Source organism: Xyrauchen texanus, unplaced genomic scaffold, assembly GCF_025860055.1.
Source record: "Xyrauchen texanus isolate HMW12.3.18 unplaced genomic scaffold, RBS_HiC_50CHRs HiC_scaffold_658, whole genome shotgun sequence".
Taxonomy (NCBI): domain Eukaryota; kingdom Metazoa; phylum Chordata; class Actinopteri; order Cypriniformes; family Catostomidae; genus Xyrauchen; species Xyrauchen texanus.
The window spans coordinates 1-24,640 of record NW_026266641.1 but is presented as its reverse complement, the minus strand read 5'-3'; the positions used below and the strand labels follow the sequence as shown (position 1 = coordinate 24,640).

At 36.3% G+C, this 24,640-nt stretch overlaps 2 protein-coding genes and 1 long non-coding RNA gene across 3 annotated transcripts; 1 reads left to right on the top strand and 2 right to left on the bottom strand.

Annotated features, from left to right (window-relative positions):
• Positions 1–729: 729 nt before the first annotated feature.
• Positions 730–1,927, bottom strand: LOC127642502 (uncharacterized). The gene is made up of 3 exons (XR_007970372.1): positions 1,670–1,927; positions 1,005–1,067; positions 730–834 (listed from the first exon to the last, which is right to left on the bottom strand). It is a non-coding gene; the product is annotated as an uncharacterized LOC127642502 (long non-coding RNA).
• A 2,828-nt stretch (positions 1,928–4,755) lies between these two features.
• On the top strand, positions 4,756–12,516 carry LOC127642501 (RING finger protein 215-like). The gene is made up of 10 exons (XM_052125126.1): positions 4,756–5,126; positions 6,510–6,659; positions 6,746–6,817; positions 6,920–7,005; positions 7,133–7,187; positions 7,310–7,414; positions 7,545–7,661; positions 9,344–9,493; positions 9,622–9,724; positions 10,402–12,516. Exons 1-10 carry the CDS (start codon positions 4,923–4,925, stop codon positions 10,413–10,415), a joined length of 1,056 nt encoding a protein of 351 aa, XP_051981086.1. The 5' UTR covers positions 4,756–4,922; the 3' UTR covers positions 10,416–12,516.
• A 144-nt stretch (positions 12,517–12,660) lies between these two features.
• On the bottom strand, positions 12,661–23,505 carry LOC127642500 (activating signal cointegrator 1 complex subunit 2-like). Its single transcript, XM_052125125.1, has 19 exons — positions 23,427–23,505; positions 22,665–22,757; positions 22,363–22,521; positions 21,750–21,923; positions 21,465–21,594; positions 21,301–21,368; positions 21,100–21,213; positions 20,078–20,190; positions 19,879–19,950; positions 19,684–19,788; positions 19,518–19,586; positions 18,602–18,676; positions 17,714–17,948; positions 17,318–17,514; positions 17,105–17,221; positions 16,622–16,858; positions 16,374–16,455; positions 14,270–14,364; positions 12,661–14,177 (listed from the first exon to the last, which is right to left on the bottom strand). Exons 2-19 carry the CDS (start codon positions 22,749–22,751, stop codon positions 14,006–14,008), a joined length of 2,301 nt encoding a protein of 766 aa, XP_051981085.1. The 5' UTR covers positions 22,752–22,757; positions 23,427–23,505; the 3' UTR covers positions 12,661–14,005.
• Positions 23,506–24,640: the final 1,135 nt, after the last annotated feature.

Sequence of the window (24,640 nt, the reverse complement as noted above, 5' to 3'; positions counted from 1 at the left end):
AATCGCTTCAGAAGACATGAATTTAACCATGGGAGTCGTGTGGATTACATTTATACTACCTTTAGGAGCAAAAAAGTTGTCACCATCCACTTGCATTGTGAGGACCTACAGAGCTGAAATAGTCTTCTAGTTCTAAAAATATTTATTTCTGTTCAGCAGATGAAAGAAAGCCATATACATCTGAGATTGCATGAGAGTGAGTAAATGAGATGAGATCATTTTTATTTTACGGTGAACTATGCCTTTAATTTCCATGACTTTTTCAGTTGTGTGTGATTTCTGAAAACATCTATTCAGTAATGAATCTTCAGATCGATTTGTGAAACCTTTTGACAAATTAATGAGCAAAAAAAAAAAAAGTAAGGAGGATTTGCTCACACATTGGACTTCACTCTGGCTTGCGAGCAGGTTTTACTCTACACTCTATCCAAGAAAAATATTTAGAGGAAATATTTTACGAGAGAGCTAAAAAAAATTATATTAACTAGAGAAATTTCCATGACTTTTAAGATTCTGTTCATTTTCATGACTTTAAAGCGGAAAGAAAAAACTATTTTAAACTTCCCAGATATTCCCAGGTTTTCCAAGATCATGGAAACCTTCAATATTGTGAGAACAATAATCCTCCTCAAACTTTATTTACAGAATCACTTCACATATATTTTGTTTTTGTAATAGACAAGTGAGGATTAAATCAACTATCAGGTAAGTATCAGGTAATACCTAAGTGATTGTCCATCTGGCAAAGCAGCTTGGGAATATTTTCATTCTTCTCTTCCTCCTCTCTGAGAACTGGGGCCATGTTCCAGATGACCACCTTCCCAGAGTCCTCACCTGTCAATCACAATTTTATTTTTAAATCTCAACTTGACTTGACTCTAAATGAGGATTAAACATGGGTTTCATCATTTGTTTTCAAAATGAAAGCCTAATTTCCATGTTATAGCATACTTATGATAAAGATTGACAGAAGATCTTAAGAGCACTAGAATTTAAAAGTTCACCTTGGCCACCTGTAGCAAACTTAGTTCCATCTGGATGGATATCAACTGAGAATATTGGTTTACCTAAAAAAAAAAAAAAAAGATAAGTGTATACAGTTTATTCATAAAGAGATCAGAGTTAGTTTACCATAGTCAAAGTAAATATGACAATACCCAAGAACACATGAGCCTGAAAAAAACTAAATTAAATTAATCAAACTGAGAGAAATACATCATATAACAGGATTCCATAGTAGTTTAAGAATAAAATACAAATGAGGTCACATTAACAACAAACTTCTTAACAAGCCTTGTACACAAATAAACAATGCTACACCTTTGATTATAATCCACCTCTTAAATTACACAAATTACTTTCAATTTTAACTGGGAAACAATTTAGCCTTTCAACCTTCATCGACCCATGTCTGTCTGCCTGTCTTCTGCAACTTCAAAATGGGTGGTGTGCAAGGATGGCTTCCTAAAAATCAGCCAAACTCAAAAATACCCAGTTATTTCTATTCTTTAGCGCCAAACTGTGTATCAGCGAATGAAAGAGCCCTGCAGAAGAGACCCGACCAGCCTCTACATGACAAAAGCGCAAGTTGAAGCCCCGGATTCCTGCACAAATATATATATATTTATACATACACACACACACACGATCGGGCTACTGTGGAACTCACCATTGTGACTGACCCAACTCGGCTTCAAGAGCTTCATCTCCAGGCTGATCAATTGTAAAACTGCCTTTTGCAACCGCCCGCGATCTCCTTCTTTGCTTCCGAGGGGAATCCTGCCTGCCCGCCCGGCCTCTTAAGTGCTGCGGCTCATCCGTTACTTTGTTGCTCAGTTGAACTTCATTTTTGTCTCTCTTTCTCTCTCGCTCTCTCCCAGTGTGTGCGTCTCTCTCTCATCATCCTCCGAGCGTGAAGCAGCAGCAACTGAACTCACGCCGGAAGTTCGCCGTCTCCTCCGAAGTTCCCTTGGAAACACAAAATGAACTTGTTTGTTCCTTGTTTACATCCATTTATTTAGCGGACTATTTTTCCCAAAGCGACTTATGGAAGAAGAAGAAAAAAAAAAAAACACCACACACACACACAAAGCGATTACAGTATCAAATAATTTCTACAATGGTACAAAGCTGAATCATAAGCTACTAATAATAAAGCATGTACCCAAAGAACCTTTGAGTATTTGTACATGTATTGGTACCATAGGATGTGATGTACCATCATTCATTGCCATACATACCTAACTGTCAACTCGATTTAGTATTATTTATTGGCATATAATGTAATTAGTGCAAAATAAGTCAATGTGCAGCAATGACAGTTTTGCAGAACATTGGCAATCTAGCTGTCAATTTGTCCAGATACTCAGGAGACATTTCATCCCACACTTCCTGTAGCACTTGCCATAGATGTGGCTGTCTTGTTGAGCACTTCTCACGCACCTTACAGTCTAGCTGATCCCACAAATGCTCAATGGGGTTAAGATCCATAACACTCTTTTCCAATTATCTGTCCAATGTCTGTGTTTCTTTGGCCACTCTAACCTTTTCTTTTTCTGTTTAAAAAGTGGCTTTCCCATAATGCCTGCACCCCTGAGTCTCCTCTTTACTGTGGTACATGAAACTGGTGTTGAGCAGGTAGAATTCAATGAAGCTGTCAGCTGAGGAAATGTGAGCAGGGTTGGGGAGTAACGGAATACATGTAACGGGATTACGTATTTAAAATACAAAATATAAGTAACTGTATTCCACTACAGGTACAATTTAAATCATTGGGAATTAGAATACTGTTACATTCAAAAAGCATTTTGATTACTGAAGAGATTACTTTGCATTTTATTGTCATTTGTTTAATTTAAAATGTAGTCCTTTAAGATGGAAAACATTTATATATATAAATGATGCGATCCAAAGTGCATTTAAACAGTGGTGAAACACTTTCTTATGATGTGTTACATTCATACAATCAGACAGAGAAGTAGTTTGAAGCAAGTTTGGAGCAGAAGAAATACAAATAAACCTTGTGTAAATTGTCAGCTTTACGCTAAGCTAAAATGCTATTTCTAGCCATTTTACATGCACGTGTTACCAGCACGGTCATATTTTTTTATCAATAAAATTCACGTTTGATCATAATTTCTTTTTTCTAATAAGACCTTTGAAATTAGGGCAAAAATGTTATTCTTGATAATAATTTTTGTATTTTTTTACTGTAACAATATAAAAAAAATCCTTAAAATAAGATCAATTTCAACCCTGTGTACAAAATAATGATTGACTGATGAGTTTTTAGAGAAAGCTGTTTCTTTTTTTTGCCATTTTTTAACTAATGTTGACCTTAAGACATGCCAGAAATTATGATCCATACTGTGGCAACTCAAAAACAAACACAAAGTCAATGTTAAGCTTCATTTAATGAATCAAATAGCTTTCAACTGTGTTTGATATAATGGCAAGGGATTTTATAGTACTAAATTAGCAATTTAGCATTATTACTCAAGGGTAAGCTGTTGGAGTGATGGCTGCTGGAAATGAGGCCTGTCTAGATTAGATAAAAAATGATTTTTTTCAAATAGTGATGGTGCTGTTTTTTACATCAGTAATGTCCTGACTATACTTTGTGATCAGTTGAATGCCACTTTGGAGAATTAAAGTACCTATTTCCTTCCGAAACATCAAAATCTGTACATTATCCCAAACTTTATATATATATAGTAGTATTAATAATTAATATAAAACAAATAGTGAAAATAGTAAAATTACATAATGCATGGTAAAATTATAATTTAACATCTTGTAACAAAAATAAAAAGTATCATGGCTAATGATGAACAAAATATATATATATATATATATATATATATATATATATATATATATATATATATATATATATATATATATATATATATATAACACTTTCTCAGCATTTTTTAAATCTTGTTTAATGTTAATTTCATCATATGTTAACATTAAACAAGATTTAAAAAATGCTGAGAAAGTGTTGCTCATTGTTAGTTCATGTTAACTAATGTAGACGTAACTAACTAATGTTAAGAAATACAACCTTAGTGTAAAGTGTTACTAGAATAATTTACAAAATTAATTAAAAACATATGTAACATTATTTAAACAAGAGTATATTAAAGGGATGAACTAAAAAAGGTAAAATAAGTCAATTTAAATAGGTCAATAATTGTAATAAGGTAATGTAATAATTTGTATTATTAATATCACAGTACCACGATAGCCTAAGTACTTTTTGTAAGATATGTAAGTGCAGAACATAAGAAAAGATAATTAATTTCCATTCTTTTAAATGGTTATGAAATTGTTAAGTATTCATTGAATTTTTTGATAATTATCATTCAGATATTCTGAGTAAGATTTGCTGTGTAAGATTTGCCAAATCTTGTAAAATAGTTTTCCAAAACGATCAGTTGGAACAAAAATATTTTAATGTTTTATTGACTGATAATAATAATCACCATCATCATCATCATCATCATCATCATCATCATCATCATCATCATCACAACAATAATCATAATCATAATAATAATAATATTTTTACTATTATTATTATCTAATTATTTAAAATTTAATTTATAATTATTTTAATCGGTGGAAAACTGTTTTACAGTTTGCCACGGGGCACTTTTTTTAACCTGAGCTTGAATGAAAGAATAGGCCACACAGCGCCTCTAGAGGAAATATTTGGAATTACTACAATTCCTCAAAAACAGTTTCCCTGCTAGCTTTTTTTGGTTTCACAAGTACAGACAGTGAAAAAAACGAGCCGCAGAAGAACGTCTGCTTTGTTTACATCAGGAGGATGTGGCATAATTGAGACTGTCCTGTCAGTATGGCTCAGGCTTTCCGTGTATGACAACTACAACTTAGACATCAACTAAGCAGGAGCCATGGGCGCATTAACTGGTCTTTCTGTGCTGTTCTGGGTGTTGTTTTGCCCGCTGGTGTCCAGTGAACAGGTTGCATTCGTAGAGGTGTTTCTAGAAGATCATCAGGATGTTTTACAGGGTGAGTTGGTCCAAGGCAGTCTGGAGAACGACCCCACGGAAAACCACAACAAAAAGAAACCTGACCTCAAAGGAGACCTCGTATTAGTAAGTGATCAACGCATGCACACATAATGTATACATTGATTTTGCATATACAGTAGGTTTATTGATTTTTCAATGTGTGCTTATTGTTATGGCTTTAAAATTGAGTTGTAAATCAGCATGGATTTCTATGTCAAGGTTTAGTGGTCAAAGATGTCTGCTGGTAACTAAAAGTTGGGTTTGGTAGGTTGTAGGTAAATTTATATTATCAGCAAATTCATTTGAGTTAAAACCTGAAATGAATGATGACCGGGAATTTCAAAAAGTCATAGCATTTGGTAAGTACTCCTTTAAAGTTCCCTTTTATATATATATATATATATATATATATATATATATATATATATATATATATATATATATATATATATATATATATAATTTGAATATGTTCCTTGAGGTTTACTTTAAATATTTTTAATTTTTTTTTAAACACGCACGCACGCATGCACACACAAAACAGTGTGTGTATATCTGATAAACAAGATTGTTTTCTGCCCTCATTCTTACCCTCTGACAGAACCACTCGGTTTTGGTGCTGTTTCTCCTTTAAGACTTGACAGTGAATGTCCACTGTTCTGATTGGCTAATTGCTAGATTGTTGCTGTTGTGGAGGTGGTCAGATGCAAAATAGAGACATCACAATGTGGAGAAAGAAGAGAACGTGTCATTTTAGCAACTTGGTTTCAACAAATGCTCTTTTTGCAGTGCGGAGGAAGTTTTGAGTTCTGAAACGTACAGTACAGTGACCTCTTATATGTCAAAAGATCAAGGAAAAATGTATTCCTTCTATTATGACCCCTTTTAAAGACAGGATGTTATTCCAATATGTTGCAAAGCGCATCTTGTGTGCTTCAATGGAAGCAAATACATTTGATCTATTGAAACATGTATAAAATCATGAGAACTCACATGAGATGAAGACTCCAGTCATATCAGTTACCTTATAAAAGCTGTTTTATTCTACATGGAGAGGGTCCCCTCATAGGGGGCTGCCGTGTTAGGATCACATGACCTGCCGAATACTACTCTCCTAATCTCAGTAACTGCTGTCAATATTGGACACTTTCATTCATGAATTCAATAAATCATGGCAGACTTTAAATAGATAATTTCTACAATAGCATCGATAACTGAAAACTATTATGTTTGAATGATGCTGCTTCCAAGCCACTAGGTGTCCATGGAATTCTAAGATGACATGTTCAAAAAATACAGAGTGCACCTTTAAACATTTCTTATTTGTATTAGATCTTCATGTTTCTTTGTTTTAAAACATTTCAGAATGTTTCCATTTTTTAATCCCAGATTTTCAATGTGGTCTCAAACTTTTGTACCTCATTGTATAGAAGATTCATGCACATGCTCCTTTTGTTTTCTGTGCAGATAAAAGATGAAGCTCTTGAAACTAATAGTGAAAACAGTGACGGTCAGGATCAGAACCCTTGGATTGGAGTGGTACCTGTGCAAATGGAGGAAGGCACGGTTTCTAGTAACAGCAACCAGGAGTCTTTTGCTGCCTCCATGGTTAATAAGGTATGCACTATGTAGGCTTGGCCGACATTGTGAAGACTAAAACATAATGATTAGGTACCAATAAAACTAACAGCTCTCCTCCGTAGATGAAGCGCGCTCTTGTTTTTGGTGCATCTGCTTTGATCATACTGGCCTTAAACCAGAATACTGTCCGAGAGGTAAGGGCTCAGATGTTCTGTTCCATAAACCTTTAGATGGTGCAATGATGGTTATTAGAAAAGAGGAATTAAAATTAAAGACAAACTGTTCTTCCTCTACAGATGGATCTCTCTCAGGTCCTCTCTAAGCCAATTATTGTTATTCAAACATCAGAAAATGTCACCAAGCTCATTGGAGCACTGCTTAGGTAAGCAGATTTCAACTACATTCAAATGCTGTTGAATGAAATCTACTGATATCATGTGATTGCCTCTTGCCACTACAACCTTCTTGCTTTTACTGAATATAGAAACGAGCCATTTTCTTTCAATTAGGGGCCTTCATGCAACTGCAAAAATCACTTACAAATCTTTTCTACAGGATAGCCTGGTAAGAATCTCTGCTGAATATAAATTCTTATGTTGCTGCTCAGTTTGACTTTGTGAATGTTGCATGCTTGGTATATGGTTCATTAGTGTAAAAGTGTGACATTTCTATGTGTGATGTCACAGGGGGCCACCCTGACCCTTTGGTCCAGCTGTGGGCGATCAAGAAGTGGGCTATATGGAGAGTGGCAGGGGGTCATTTGCACCGGGGAGAACAACTCTCAGGTTCAAGTATGAACACTATGAAGAGACATCACAAATGATCCAGGATTACTGTCTTACACTTACACACGTTTTAGCATAATTTTAATGGTGCACACAGTAATCGTTCTTTTGTCCCTACTGTCCATTGTGTGTCCAGATATACCTCCAGCAGCTGTGGAACACTGTCGTTCTGGTGGCCCTCGTCCTCTCCACAGGTGTCATAGTTCAAGCACGCTGGCAGTACCAGGACAACCAGTTTAATGATGATTCAGAGGTGAACACTGTGGCCTGTTTTATTTTTACAGGTTCATTATGTTCAAGTTACGATTTAAAGTTATCAACTAAGAATGTGAAGTTCTGATGTGAATGAACAACAGTAAGTTGAGACATGTAGGAAATCTAGTCATAAACAGAAGTAATATTTACCATTCAACATTATAACAGTAACATTCAATTATATGTTTATAATTCATAAACATTACCATTCAAATGTTTGGACACCTACTTATTCTTTATTATTACCATTGGTCCACATTTTAGAATAATAGTTATAGGAGTATTCTAGGTTCAAGACAAGTTAAGCTCAGTTGACAGCATTTGTAGCATAATGTTGATTATAAGTCATCCCTTCATTTCTTTGAAAAAGCAAAATCAAGGTGCCAGTGAGGCACTTACAATGAAAGTGAATGGGGACAATTTTTGGAGGGTTTAAAGGCAGAAATGTGAAGCTTTAAAAACAAACAAAAAGCCCATTCATTTTTGTGTTAATACATGTGTATTGTTTGAACTGTAAAGTTATTTAAAGGGATAGCACACTCAAAAATAAAAATTCTTTCATCATTTACTCACCCTCATGCCATCCCAGATGTGTATGACTTTCTTTCTTCAGAAGAACACAAACCAAGATTTTTAGAAAAATATCTCAGTTTTGTAGGTCCAGACAATGCAAGTGAATGGTGATCAGACGTTTGTAGATCCAAAAATCACATAAAGGAAACATAAAATAATCCATTATACTCTAGTGGTAACATTAATATCTTAAGAAGTGATATAATAGGTGTGGTTCAGAAACAAAACAATATTTAAGTCTGTTTTTACTCTGAATCATTACAATAACTTTCAGATATAAAAGTGAAACTAAACAGGCACAAAATGTGACTTTCAGATGTAAAATTAAAAGTGAAAGTGGAGATTTAGAGTAAAAAAGGACTTAAATCTGTTTCTAACCCACACCTATTAGATAACGTCGTGTGGATTAATTATATGTGTCCTTTATGTGATTTTTGAAGCTACGAAGGTCTGATCACCATTCACTTGCATTGTATGGACCTACAGAGCTGAGATATTTTTCAAAAAATCTTTGTTTCTGTTCTGCTGAAGAAAGAAAGTCATACACATCTGGGATGGCATGAGGGTGAGTAAATGATGAGACTTTTTATTTTTGGTAAACTAACCCTTCAAATCATCATTTTGCTGCAGACTCCTAGATTACAGGGTTTACGCCGTGACGTCATCATGGCAACACGGACAAGGTTAGTAAGCAATTTGATCACACTAAAATCATGTGAACATTGTTTACGTCTTGCAGCTATACATTTGAAACAGTATTTTAACGTTTACGGATTGACCCCATTCACTTCCATTGTAAGTGCCTCACTGTGACCCAGATTTGTGCTTTTTTTTTTTTTTTTTTAAATGGAGGGACAAGTCTAAATTAATTTTTGTTGTTAAAATAAAATAAATAAATAAATAAATAATAACAAAAAAAAATATATATATATATATATATATATATATATATATATATATATATTAAAATAAAAATCATAATAATTGTACATTTCTTTATCTTATTTCAAGCATTTATGCGTAAGATCATAAGAAACCCAAGTTCAATTAAGTGTATCTTTGACTGCTAGTGTAAATGATATAAGAAATAAACCCTTTGTCTCACAGTCACACCTCAAGCAGGACATTTTAAAAAGATTATCAGCACTGAAAACTAGGACGTACCGGCAGCCTAAAGTGAGATGTGACCCAACACTTACTCAGCCTGTAGAGACAGACAATTGTGCTGTTTGTCTGGAACAGTACAACAACAACCAGGTCTGGATCTATCCTCTGCACATTTTTATTTTGTTGCTCTGTATATGTATTGATTTTAATTGATTCTACAGAAATCATAAATATGTGACTAATACAGCAAGTTCTGGATCTGTGTGGGTGTGTTTTAGTGTTTGAGGGTGTTGCCGTGCCTCCATGAGTTCCACAGAGATTGTGTGGATCCCTGGCTACTCCTGCAGCAAACCTGTCCTCTCTGCAAACGCAGTGTGCTTGGTGAGTAACACAAATCCACCTCTTACAATTTCAACAATATTTACATAGAAACACTTACCATTTTCTATTTAAAAGGAAGACTGGGGTTAATTTTTACACCGGAAAGACGTCAAAATTTCAATTACTGTAAGGAGTGATTTAAGTCCTATTGTGTAAATTCCTGTTTTCATTAGCCATGGCAATGTTAGTTTCAAGTACCTAGCTCAAAGCTCTCTTAAATTAGGCAATTGGGAATTTTATCCTACAAAACAACACTTAAGAATAAGGTTCCATTTATTGAGGATGTCTTCAAAAATAATGAAATAAATAGTTTTAATTTATCAATTAACATCATACAAAGTCCAGTAAACATAAAAAAATGTGTTTTGTTTGACAACAAAACAGCACCAGTCTTCTAGGTACGCCTGGGCAGTTTTTCTTTGTTGTTGCCAGATAGGATGTTCCAAGCTTCTTGGAGAACTTGCCAAAGTTCCTCTATCTATTTAGGCTGTCTCAGTTGCTTCTGGCTCTTCATGTAACCCCAGACTCACTCAATGATGTTGAGATCTGGGCTTTGTTGGGGACATACCATCTGTTGTCAGCTCCTTGTTCTTCTATTTGCAAAGGGAGTGTGGAAATCTAAAACGGATATTTCCTGCTGCTACACTGAAAACAGAATATCTTTCTCTTACTCCCAGGTAATTTTTACTGAGCTGCATCTGGATGGATTCTGGACTAGGGATTAGTGGATTTGAGTGGTTCTGATGTTTCATGGCAACTTTAACCCTCTTATGTACTGTAAGGTCAGGATGCTTCCATGGTGATGATCTTTGACCTCTCTGAAGACTATGAACCTTGACTTATAAAATTACTCCAAAAGACAGGACTAGAACCTGGTCTGAGAAGTTCTATGAAGGTAGGTCCTTGTATATGGGATCAGATTATTTCTCCACATTATAGTTACATTTGTTCAAGCAGCTCGGCAATTATCTGATCCTACACTAACACTAAAGTCAAATGAACAGCAACATTTGTTTTTAAATGTTTCAGAAAATCTCTTCAGATTAAGAAGGAATCATACATACTAAAATCTCAAGTTTTTGTTTAAACAAGGGTGAGGGGATGGGATGAGTCTGGGTTTGCTAAAGGAATTATTTAAGCAAAAATAAAAAGTTCTCATTTAATCTTCTTTGTGTTGTTTCTAAAGCTGCATGACTTTCTTCCGTGGAACACAAAATCTTTAAGGTTGAATGTTAGTGTCAGTCACCATATACTTTCATTGCAGTTTTTCCCATGTAATTCTGTATACCATCTCTTTTGTGTTCCAGAGAAGAAAGTCATTTGGGTTTGGAAAAACAACATCAGGGTGAGTAAATGGTGACAGAAGTTTCAATTTTGGTGAACGATTCTCTCATCCTTTAAAATACATACGCCAAATAGCATTCAAGCATTGCATACTTACTCAGTATGATACAAATGCATGAAAGGATAAGCATCAGTACTTCAACAAATTAATAACTACTGATAAAAACTATAATGAGAACAGCAGGGAGAGTGACTGTCAAAATGTTACTGTCACTTTTTAAGAGGATATGCTGTAGGGGTTGCATGACTACTGATTTTTAATAGTCGACTAGTCAAGCTAATTAGACAAGTCAAATTCGACTAGCCGTGACGTCATCCATATTTGATTGTAGCCTGGACTACTTGTAGCTGCAGGTGGTTCCCCTCCTCTTGCAGCTGCTTGTTTAGATGATTGCGGGCGGACATGGTATCTAACGTGCAGAATGGGGATGCATTTCACCTTGTCATCATATTCCAACTTGAAGCACTTTACTAACGGTCACCGAATTGTGTTATTGAAGGAACGAACCGCAACCAGGTCAGAAAGTTGTTCTGATGATCATGTTGAAAATCACCAACTAGCTCCAGCTGGCGCCTTTTTTAATAGATTTGCACAGCACTGGTATTTCTGTTATATTTGAAGGCCACTTATATATTGGAGGTTACGGTATCATCTGTGTCATCTTCATTAAAGCATATTTGAGCCACTTCGCTTTTTCAGTGCAGAGGCATCAGTCTCCACACCCGCTGGAAAGAGTCCAAAATGTAGTATGCATGGGAAGTGTAATTTATATTCATGAGTAAAGCGATAACTGATTCCATGATTCAGTAATATTCATCAGCAAAGCGCAACCTGATTGGCCAGATAAGCTATAGCCTAACTCTTAAACCTAACCCTAACAAATCAGGTAGAGCTTTCCTCACTAAAAATAAAGGAGTCTTTCCTACCATCCTATGTTTTGGAAATCCACCAACTGCTGTATTTCCTACATGCACATCTTATAAATCATGTGGAAAAAGACTAGTCGACTTCAGACCTAGTGTCGACTGCAGTAGTTATAATCGACTAGTCTATGCAACCCCTAATATACTGGGACAATAATAGAACATGGTAAAATAGAATCACAAGGCAGCCAAACAGAATATTCAGGGGGCGTTCACACTTTGCTGCAACAAAACAACCAGAAGTCATTAATTATCAACGAGTGACAGAAATTCTTGGCGATGCTACAAAGATGAGCAGAGTTCAACTTAATGCACAGTGATGGTGAAGCTCCACTGGATACCATTGGATTCTGCAGTTAATTGCAACCAACCGTTTAGTGACTTCTGTGATCTCCAGTCACCATTTAAACTGAAAGCGATTATAGGGATAGTTCACAAAAATGAGAATTCTGTCATCATTTACTTACATGTCGTTCCAAACCTTTATGACTTACTTTCTTCAGTGGAACCCAAAAGAAGATATTCTGGAGGGAAAAAAAAGTTTTTGCAATGAAAAGACACTGCAATGCAATGAAATGCTCCAGTGTTGTTTTAGACCCCATTGACTTTCATTGAATAGACAAAAACAGCTTCAAAATATCTTCTTTTGTGTTCCACTGAAGAAAGTAAGATATTTTGAAGCTGTTTTTGTCTATTCAATGAAAGTCAATAGGGTCTAAAACAACACTGGAGCATTTCATTGCATTGCCCTGTCTTTTCATTGCAAAAACATTTTTTTTTCTTCCAAAATATCTTCTTTTGGGTTCCACAGAAGAAAGAAGTCCATACAGGTTTGAAGCGAAATGAGGGTGAGTAAATGTTTTTTTTTTTTGTGAACTACCCTTTAATCGCTGTCAGTATAAATGCCCTTCTAGTTAAATAAAATCCATCCATTTGGAACCATAATCTGGGTTTATGCCAAATCTGAGGAATTTCCCCCCTCCCAGCTATCACGACACATGAGTCTCATTTTATCTCAGGAGTACATCTGCCAAACAGGTGGAAAACCATCAAGTCAAAATCTCAATAAACCCTTGCACTCAGAGGAAGAACAGTATTTGTTTTATGATTCAAATTTGTATTTATTCCAAAAGCATTTATAAATATGCTTCCTGTAAGAAAGTCATTTCTGTTCATCTGCGTGAGTAGAAATATGTTGCTTTACATGGCAAGAGAACTTCGCCTGAAGTTTAAAATCTAAATGAGAAAAAAGCACTCTTCCACCACTCTTCCAGTGTGGCAAACGCTTAAAGCCTAGGGCACGTCATAACTAATTCATTGTCAACCTCAGATTGGGATGTTTTTGAAAATCGGCACATACTTCTTAATTGCTTTCTGAACCTTTAAGGAATAAAATGACAAAACTGGCTCAGATATAGGTCTTATGAGCAATGTGTTGCTCAATTCTTTGCTTCAATAGTGTTATGTACCACATCATTTGTAAAGCTAATACTTAACTTTCTTTTTAGATGCTACAGATGTCTACATCTCAGACTTGATGTTACTTTATTTATTGAATTATACTTAACAGTGCAATAACTGCTTGTACCTCTCCTCTGTTCAATAAACTTATATGTTACAAGGTAAAAGACCTTTGCCTTTTAGCACTTTGGTTTCTTGTCATATGTCGACTGACAGAAAAAAAGAACATTCTTTTATATATATAGATATATATATTAGTATCATTGTTCCCTTATAGACACACCTTCCCGTCCATTTTACAAAGCACTTTACAAACTCAAAAATGGCACGTCACTTTAGACTTCAAAAAATAAGATCATCATCATCACAATGTTTCAATCTGAAAGAAATAAAAGGCCTGTTTAAGAGACCACAGTCTCAATTTGATGCTCCTCTGATCTTATCTGCATGAGCAGCTCAATTTAATCTCTGATACTTCACTCCGGTTCTTCAGTTCACAGAGACCACTATATTTCTGTGCTTTTCTGTTGCTGTTGATGTAAAGGCAGTGTATCAGGAAGGGATCATGCCCTTGTTCCTCTTCCTGTCCGCCATCGTCCTGCGATTATGATTGGCTCCTCGGCTCTTGTTCATCTCTTTCCTACGACGGTCCAAAACGGTCTCCTGCACCTGGCCCTGCCCCTTTGGACCACCTACCACATGATTTGGTGGAGGAGGTCTGTAGCTATTGGGAAAAATGACATCAAATCAACAGGTGACTGACTGAACTTTGTTTTGGAGGTTAGTTAGATAAAACTTCTCAAACTTCTGATTTACCCCTTCCGGCTCTGCATGGCAGCTCTTCTGGCCTCTGCTCTCTCTCTCAAAACAGCTGGGTCCTGAATGAAGTGATCCCTCCTCACAGCTTCATCCTAATCAAAACCACACAGAAAACTGAGACCATTAGGAATCAATCCATCAACACGTTCTGTGCAGGCATGTGATCGGCTAAGCACAAAAAAGCAGGGAAATGTACCTAACAAGTTACATGAACTAACAAATAAAACGACTTCTACAGCACTTAATAATATGGGTTAATGTTAATTTCCAACATATTTATAAAAACATTTTTAAATCCCATTTAGTACATTTTCAAATTAGTTAATTCATGTGTGAAGGTAAATGTAACAATTTCAGTGCAAATATCTTGTCAGTAATGCTGGAATTGCAGTAATCGTGATTTTTAACCTGTCAGCATCAGTAGTAACGGTTCAAAGCCGTTTTATATCCAACCATTTTATTTGTCTTAATGAATTAAAATAAACCTTTCATACTTAAGTCTTAACGGCTAAAATCAAGAGCCTCCGTCTTGCAAAGTATGTGTGTGATGCAAAAGCAGTAGAAGTTTGAGTGAATAAAGCAGTTCCGAGGGAAGTTTTACTGACACGTTTGGGTGAAAAATGTTTGTCGAGAATGCTCCGGGCAGGATGATGTCGATAAAATATGAACCCAGAGGAAATATTTGTTCTTTTTACAGAATGAGACAATTCACTTGGGTCACATTTTTTGGTCGGAAAAAAAATGAATTCCGGATTAATCCGTAAGAATCACATCCCTGACTGTGGCTACATCCAAGAACCTGAAATTCCAGTCCATTACTTATTGTCAACCTTAATGGGCAGACACTCTAGATTTTAAGCATGCAAAATTTCAGACAGCACAAGGAATATAGGCAACAGGCCTTCTGTATTGAATAATAAAAAAATTGATATCATAATATACAATAATTAAATAATCATAACTTTAAAAAAATACATGTACTCTGTGCCGTTTAGATCCTCTACTGATCCAAAGTATATTCACTGCATGAATTTGCATGTCAGAGTTGGTATGCAGTGAAAGAATTCCCGCTTTTGTGCGTTGCATGCATATGAATAGATGAAAAAGTATAGCGTGACTACCCCTAAATTCTGATTAAAATGAAAAAGGAATGTAGATGCTTGATACAATGATCTACAATAATCACACTCAGCCTATGTAAGGGACCACAGTGTTGCCCTACAAACGGAGCATAGTTAAGCCAAACCCATCTGTCACAGGACAGATTATTGTATAAAGCCCCATTCACACCACCAGCAACAAAGCTACATGATCTCAATGTTTTCAGTGAGAGTAGAGCAACGCCCATTGAGACCATTGGTGACAAGATTTGGGCGTGACTAGAGAGATTTATGCAAATTCTCATTCAGGAGTGACTACCAATGAGAGAGAAGGCTGTATAGCTCGTGTCATTCGTCTCCTTACTGGGGTCAAGTGCAGGAAAGACAGAGAAGTTTTAATATCATGAGAGACTTCAACGTTATCATATATTGTTAGAACATTTGTCTTGTTAATGATATGAAGCATTGATGACTGCTGCAGTTTATATAAAAACACTCTCCCTTGCAGAAGGTTCATTACGAGTCAAGAAAACTCAACTGATTAATTATCAAATTAGAATGGAGTGCCAGAAATTGTCGGCATTCTGTATGAGTTCAATTCATTCATTGATAGACATTCATCTTGTTAATAATATGATGCAATGAACATTACTGCAGGTTATATAAAACACTCTCCCCTGCAGACTGTTGATATTAAAAGACAAGAGAACTGATTCCTTGTCAAATAAGAATTCAATCTTAGTTTTACCGACATTACATCTCATCTGATTTTCTAAAGATATGGCCAGACGTGCTATCTACCAATAACGTTAAAGCGACAGTATTATGAACACCCAATTGTAAGTTAACAGTACAGAGACTAGCAAAAACAAGTGAAAAAGTTGCTGGCGGTGTGAACAGAGCTTTAAACAGCCAATTTTGACTAAATGTATAGTTACTGCATTTGCACAGCAGAAATGTTTCAAAATAAAAATCTAAAAGAGAGAGTAATTAATTTGCACCTTGTCTTCTTCCTCTTCTTCCTCTTCCTCTACCACCTGAGCCTGTTTTCCAGTTCTGAGCACTTGTGGGGTAGTGAAAGGCCTAAAGGAAATGAAAGGACAAAGATAATCTACATAATGTGAACTTGAAAAATACTGGTGAGACACAATATAAATCCATAATTTTTATGCAGTAAGGGCAAAAATGCATCTTTACGTTGTTAGTTACATTTTTCTTACTCAGGAAGTTGAAATGTTTCTGCTCATACCTGCGGCTCAATAACTCATCCTCCTCATCCAGATCATTGGCTCCAATTTGGTTGACATCATATGTGTCATCATATTCGTCATCGTAATAGTCCATGGCGACCGCATTATCACGGTCCCCATAGGGGTCTGTCGTGATGGGAATCTCGTCCACCACTATCTGATATGCTTGATATCTGGCTCTTTGCTCTTCAATGTGCTGTTTGTCATTGAGTGTGGCACGCACACTTTCCCCCTGTCTGAAATACACATAGATTTTAAATTCTGGCTGACACAAACCATCTTGAACAGCTTAAGATGCATATTTCATAAACTGATGTAAGTTTATGCTGGACTCGTCAAAGGACTTGCATGAATATTTAACTAAACCGTCAAAGTAAACTAAAACCACAGGCTTATTTACTGCAGAGCAGGATGGATGGGGAAATGTTTCTCTAATTGGGAAGAGTTGGAACTGAATTTTAATATGGGCTCACAGAACTTACCTCCGGCCTTTCCATACACGATTCATGTCCAGTCGGTCACGGTTGAACACATCAAACTCGTCGTCGTCAAACACGTTTGATCTGGAGCTTAAAACTGAAGGAAGCTCCTTCACAGGCCTATAGGGAAACATCACAGAGCCATTAGGCAACAATGAAGTGGAGTTAAGTTGAACCATAAATCCTTCAATACTAAATAATTTGGTTATATCTTACCTGGCCATCGCCCTGTCCAGTTTATCAAGTGATGTAGACAGTTTGTCTTCCAGGATGTTGTTGATGACAAGTTCAGAGTTGTAGCCGTACTCCTCCAAACATGCCAGTATAAATCCCTCTCCCAAATCCGGGAGCAGCTCTCGAATATGAGACAGCATAGACTCCAATTCTCCAGCACTCACTGTGCACACTGCCCCCTATAGCTCCAAAGAAGAAGGAAAAAAGTGGGAAAAAATTATATTTCATTTCACAAGAGGGCAATAAAAACAGCATCTGTATAGAGCAAGATAAGTCATAAAAGTGGGTCTATGTATGGGTGTGTCCACAAGCATTTTCAAAAATAAGGTTTTTATGTTAAATATTTGCAAATTACATTTTAATAAAGTCTGAACTCACATTGTCTCCCTTACGAGGAATGTCAGGCATTGCTTCCGCTCCTATCAACTCCTCACTGACTCCCATTGCTCCTGCTTCTATCTTCTGGGAAGCTCCTTTGTCTCTGACAGATTTGGTCTTGACCCCTGCACTGTGATTGTCTGACGAGATTGCAGAGGGGAAGCTTCTCTTCTTCCCCACACTCTCCCAGGCAGACTCTACACCCTGCAAGAGGTAGGACGTCCTGGTGTCATCTCTGAGCGACAGATCAAAGGGAATAACAGAAAATCATACAACCCCAATTTTGCAACAAGCTCCAAAAATGTTGGGACAGTCGAGTGTTTACCAATGTGTAACATCATTATTTCTTCTAATAACACTTAAGCATTTGCGCAAGTTTGTTAAGTTTAGTAAGTGGAGTTTTCCCCCATTCATCCATTATGCAGGTCTTCAGCTGCACAATTTTACAGGGTCTTCATTGTCAGATTTTGCGCTTCATAATGTGCCACACATTCTCAATTGGAGACAGGCCAGGACTGCAGGCAGGTTAATCTAGCACCTGCACTCTATGTTTATGCAGCCATGCATTTGTAATCCGGGCAGTATGGTTTGCCGTTGTAGAAATTTAGATTTTAGCTAAATTCGAATTCTGAGGCCGGTACAGAAAAAAATGGCAGTTTAGGCACTGAATTGATGTGTTTCAAGAAAATGAGCATCGGCATCAGTCCCTAATTATGAAGCATGTGTAGAAAAAGCTGTCTGAATTTGTAATTGTTTTGACTGGAATAATTTAGTTTGTTTTCTCTGAAGTATCAGCTTGAAAGAAGTCAGTGAATGAAACCTTTGCTTCCCATTTTATTTCTTGTAATCCAAACATCAGCCTCAGAGTTTCACCATAATAAAGGATACAAATGTGGAAAGGCCTGCTGAAGGAGACTGATGTCATCAGCTATAGGAAACTGTTCATCATAATCTGCAAGGAATCTGAGGTATAAAAAGAAAAACAATGCATTGACAATCTAGTTTAGTCATAGGCTACAGTGGTTTACATATACATGCATACACAGATTGACACTGCTTACAGCTGGTATTAAGATGCGTTTAAGGTGATCTGTTCACATGTGGTCAGACTCGATGCTAAATACAGGGCTAAACTGTTTTGTGATCGGATAACAAAAGCCACATACAAAGGTAGTCAAAAACGTATGTGACCACATCGCATCTTAGATGTAAACGTTAATCCGTCCTGAATGCGTCCCTGACAGCAGTGAAGTGCCACCCCTCAACCTGTCAATCAACCGCTGTGTAAGAGGTTAGACTTTAGTGGTTATGAGCGATTTAAAAAGAAATAACCGTCTGATCAGAACATTTTTAAAAATTGGACACATACACAACTTCACGGATCTTCTTCAGTGTCTGAAATCAACATGCAGAGACACAGATGAGAAGCACGGACATCTGAAGCTCTTTTAATACAAGTAATCAACTAAAACAGAGAGTTTGCCTTTAAATGTTGAGTTTGTGCTTAGATTACATTTCAGATGCATCTGGGAGACACAGTGCGGCGTTTATATTGATTATTTTGTTTAGTTTCATTTTTTTGTGCTTTAATACCATACAGCAGTAACCTAGCGATTGATGTATGTCGTCATGATATCAGAGACCCTCCCCTCGAAATCCGAACACAGGTGGTCACAGGAGATGCATTTAAGCGGCCAGGCATAAACAACGGTGTGCCTTGCCTGATCATATGTGATTGGATCACCTGAGACGCATCTTAATACCAGGTGTAAACGGGGTTAGTGAGACATCTCTGCAAATTCACCTTTTCTCTTGAAGGAAAGCTGTGAAGGTCAGTAGAAGGTCTTCTACAAAGGATTGCATGTTTTCAGAGCTGTGAAAAATGAATGAAACTTTGTAAGTACACAAAGAAGAGGCCAGGGATATTTCTCTTTCAAAAAATGTGGTCAATAAATATGTTTTCTCCTCACCCCTCCAATATGGGCTGTAAACATGTGTGCTGGAGCAACAGATGAGCGATCTCCACTATTTTCTTTCTGGAATGAGACACTCGTCTCCACAAGTCCTCCTGTAAACTAAGATACATTGCAACTAGTTCAACTAACATGTACATGTTTCTAAACAAATATGTGAGAATGGGTAAGACATAAGTTTGCCATTTAAACCTTTTATTGAAATTTCTCTTTTTCACTGCTTTCTCCAGATCTGGAACAGCCATCTCATAGAATGTTGATAATCTACATTGAGAGAAGCTCTATGAATTACTTCTAACATTGTGTTAGCATTATCAGGTATGAGTTTTTGCCCTTGAGGAGACTGAATGAATTAAAATTTGAGACAGTAATGTGGATGAATTTGTGACACCTGTTAAGAAAATTGTGCTGTTTAAAAGTTGAACAAGCCTCAGGGAAGATGTCCAAGAAAGAGTGGACAGTGGTGCAAGTGTCACACAGGTACAACACAAGGTCTGCAAGCTCCTATGAGACAAACACAATATATCTAAATATATACATGCAAAGATGATGTATTTGTACAATAACACAATGCAATCAAGTAGTGATATTCCCTTTAAGCCAAAATAAAATGAGGACACTAGCTATTAGTGGGTGATTCTTTTCAGAAAAGAAAGAGTGGACAGATATGGAGACATAAGCCCTATTTGGACGAGACTAGTTTTCCCTGAGGAGGTCAGGGAAATTTGTTTCACAGATGTACTTAGTGATTTTAATCCCATCTGAACAGGCGGTGTTGTTCTCACACAACCTCTGTAAAAAATTTCAGAGCAAATTACCTTTTTTTCCGACAAACTCAAAGATGCTCTTGAGAAATCCAATCCCGTCTGAATGTGAATGTCTATGATTGCTGATATTGAATTGTCACAAAGCCTTTCCTTATGTATTTTGACCTACATGAACTACAGTTAAGATTTTACTTGTGTGCCAATCTTCTGCCTGCTGCACACCTTTCAATATGGATGTAGATTTTTAGCTATCCATTGAAAAAATACGAGAGATTAAAAAAATTAAAGAGCCTTAATTTCTCAACTCAGTTACGTAATGTTATAATTATAGAATTCACAGATAATTCTTTATTTCAATTATTTCATAATTTATAATGTTTCAGTAATTAAAATTCAATCAATACATTCAATAATTACTTAACATGTATTTTAAAAAAAAAGTTATTTTAAATTTAAACAGATAAAATTTATCACATAAATTAATTCAATGTGTTCAATCTTCTGTAACACCCACATCTTTATCCGAATCAGTACATGAAATCACAAATGTCGGGTGATAATAATTGTTGTTTAGAAAACTAATCCCATCCGAACAGGACTAAAGACAGAGAAATTGTAATAAGAGGGTTTTTTTTTTTTTTTTTACCTCCTCTGGCATGGCAATGGCAGTGAAGCATTTGTTTGCATTCAGTTTGAGGGGTTGACTTGCACCTGCCTCATCTGATTGAATTCCACACTTTTGTAAAATGGTATCAAACACCTAGAATACACACACGCACACACAAGCTTTTTCAACAGGCATCTAAACACTTTGAAATATTGATGACATCACAGGATCACAACCTACCAGGATAATGGAAGGTAAAGTCTCATTCAGGTCTCCATAATAACTGGGTTGTTGTGAGAATATGTTCTCTATAAAAAGAGAGAAAAAAGCTTTTTTAATTTTAAATGTTGAAGCACACACTTACAAAGGTGTGCTAGCACACATTTTCAAATGTTTGTACTTACCGATCATTTTGTGAAGCAGTTGTGTATTCCCTTTTCCAAACAGTACACACAGATCCAGGATTTTGGGAATGTCAAATAAGTAGTTATTGTAAATAATCTCTGCAAATACGGCAGGGGTAATGAAGTTTTCCTGTATGGGTTAAGAAACCTTTTGTAAATGTTTATACAAAACTAAAAACACATTCATCTTGGTCATTTTGAGGCATGTGAATTGTTTTTCTGATTAGGTCATGTGCTAATCCACATAAAATGATTATTTTTTTTAAACTGCAACAGATTGTGCACCTTAGACTCTTTGTGTGTAGCCATCCTGAGGAAGACCATGAACACAGAGCGGTGAATGTTCCTCTGCATGTCGGCTAAAGCTGGAGTGGACGACAGACAAGCTGGGTCCAGACTACGAGGTGCGTGTCTCAAATAAGAGTCCAAACACCTCTGTAACGACTCATCAAATACCACCTTAAGAGAGAGAATAGACCATATGTTGCCACATGAAATAATGCAACTGGCCTGGCAAACAAAATTAATTCTTACCAAGGGCCATATGCACAGTGCTAAAATGTTTAATATTAAAAGAATGTAATAGCATAATAGTCTGTCTTCGTCACATGTGTGTGTGTGTTTATGTTTGTGTATATATATATATATATATATATATTAGTCTTATTGTGTATTCTATATATACTTCATTTTCTATCCAATCTTTTTTTTTTTTTTTTTGTATTATTATCTCTGTCTTGTTGCTGTTTTGTATTGTTGTGCGCTGGAAGCTCCTGTCACCAAGACAAATTCCTTCTATGTGTAAGCATACTTGGCAATAAAGCTGATTCTAATGTGTGGAAGAGAAATAAAGTTCCTTAAATGTTCCCATTAGTAAATGCCTTGTAGATATTCTGACCTGACACCAGAATTTGTCATGAGGTAATGCCAGCAACCACTCCAGGTCCTCAGAGATGAAATGACCAAGCTCCAGGAACTCCTCCACAAGTGCAGATGTGCCATCCTCAGGTGGAGGTTTATAAGTTAAGAAACATCTCTCCTCCTTACGGTCAGGATGCTGATGGATGAGATCCAGACCCATTTCAGGTGACAAAAACTGGACTACAGTGAAGGTTCTAATCTAGTATGCTTTTGCACCTAAACTATTTGATAGAGAGTACTAAAGTATGCAGGTGGATATAAAACAATGCATTCATTCACCAGTGCTGGTAAGGTGCGTTCTTTGCCTTTAGGTCCAGAGGGCTCAGTCACATGCAGTTCGTCTAAAGGCACTCTCGCACATGCCATTTTTACCTGCCCAAGAAGTACAGAAAATTAACACATGAGGTCTGTTCTTAGATTTTAAATTAATTATGGCAAGATTACGTCGCCATACTGTCAGCAACATGGGTAAATAGTTAGCCGAGATTTGAAAGGCCGTTTACGAAACGTGATTAGGGATGGTTCACATATGGTTCACGTTTATTCGTGAGCCTCGAGAGGCACCAAACAATGTTCTGATTTGTGATCATTTTGACATGGCCACGTTGTACAACACAAGAACTGAGATCCACATGAAATGTTGACAACACCAGAAACCTTCTATTACACTATTCTAAAACAAGCGGCATCTTACACTACACTTTAAGGCTGTTAGGTAACTAAAAGATGACTGACAGGCTATTTTGTTAGCGACTTAGCTAATGCTGCCCGTTTCAGTGAGCTCGGCAAGATTAAGCACAACCACATCACAGTAGTTGTCATCATATAAAAAAATATATATTAGTAAAATACTGACATCAATTATACAGCCGAAAACGGCTGTCTACTTCTAAAACTGTCAAAGAACCACAACAACAGGAAAAAGTCTCCCAGAAAAAAGTTAGCTTCTCTGCTTATGAAAGACAATAATGACTCCTGTTTATCTGGAAATACAGCTTCGATTAACATTTTTTTAAAGTAAAAATGATAAAAAGATCTCACCTCTTTTATACAAAATCCTTTAACAGATGTTTAATAGCTCTAACACAATACGTCACATCCATCTGCGAGGATATCCGGTGAGGTCGTGCTGACAAGTTTTCAAAATAAAAGCCTGTAAAATAAATGGGATGTTCTAGTTTCTAATGTGTTCAATAAAGTCCAATGGGATTTAATAAAATGTTCACGTTTTGAATGTGTTCCACTCATCACAACAAACTGCTGCAGTTTCTTTACATTACACATCTATATTGAAAGCTTGAAAAGGAAGCTGAATCATCGCTTGCCAGAAAAGTCCGAATTTACGAGAGACAGCACCACATTTGATATGACATATAACTATATATATATATATATATCGTTTATATATTATAAAGTATTATACAATTATTTATAATAAAAAATTGGGGAAAAAAAAATAGTAGTGTAATTTCAAAGAGAATGTATGAGAAAATGCCACACAGCTGAGAGATAAATACTTCTTTGAATATTTAAAACATATACAACTTTCTGCTGAAAATTGCTGTAATTGAAGACAGCAAAAACTATGTTTTAACTCAGTAAATTAAATTAGACTCAGTAACTACCAAAGTTTGATAATCAGCACATAGTTTTTACTTGGCGATGACTCGCTCACAGACAGAAGTCACATCCGCTTGACCGGGTAACATCTCCGGTTACACATGTAACCACGATTCCCTGAGATGAAGGGAACGAGACATTGCTCTAAGCCAGTGGTTCCCAAACTTTTAACAGGCATGTACCCCCTGAGACATTATAGATCTTCCGGAGTACCCCCAACACCACCAATTGTTAACAACAAGGTTTTTTTTATTTAATAATATTTATTTTTATCAATTTTGTCGAGAATAGTGAATAGAATCATAAAAATATGATACAAATCTCATCAAAAGTCAACATATGATACAAATGTGCTGAATATAATGATTTTAAACAGATATGAACCCAATCTCCACTCTCAAATATTTTGTTAATAGAAAAAGTGCGATCATGTCAGATCAGAACGCCAATAAAATGTTTACCCGGCAAAGCTTTAAAGCACGAGCAAATAATGAACTTTTGTGATTGCGAATAAGTGCAGTGTCATGTGAGTGTAACTCTACCGCTGCATTAACATGTGAAGTGAACGTAGGCTACGTCGAGTTTTATAGTATTGGGACTGAGGACCCAGAACTGTAGCTGATAGAATGTGCGCT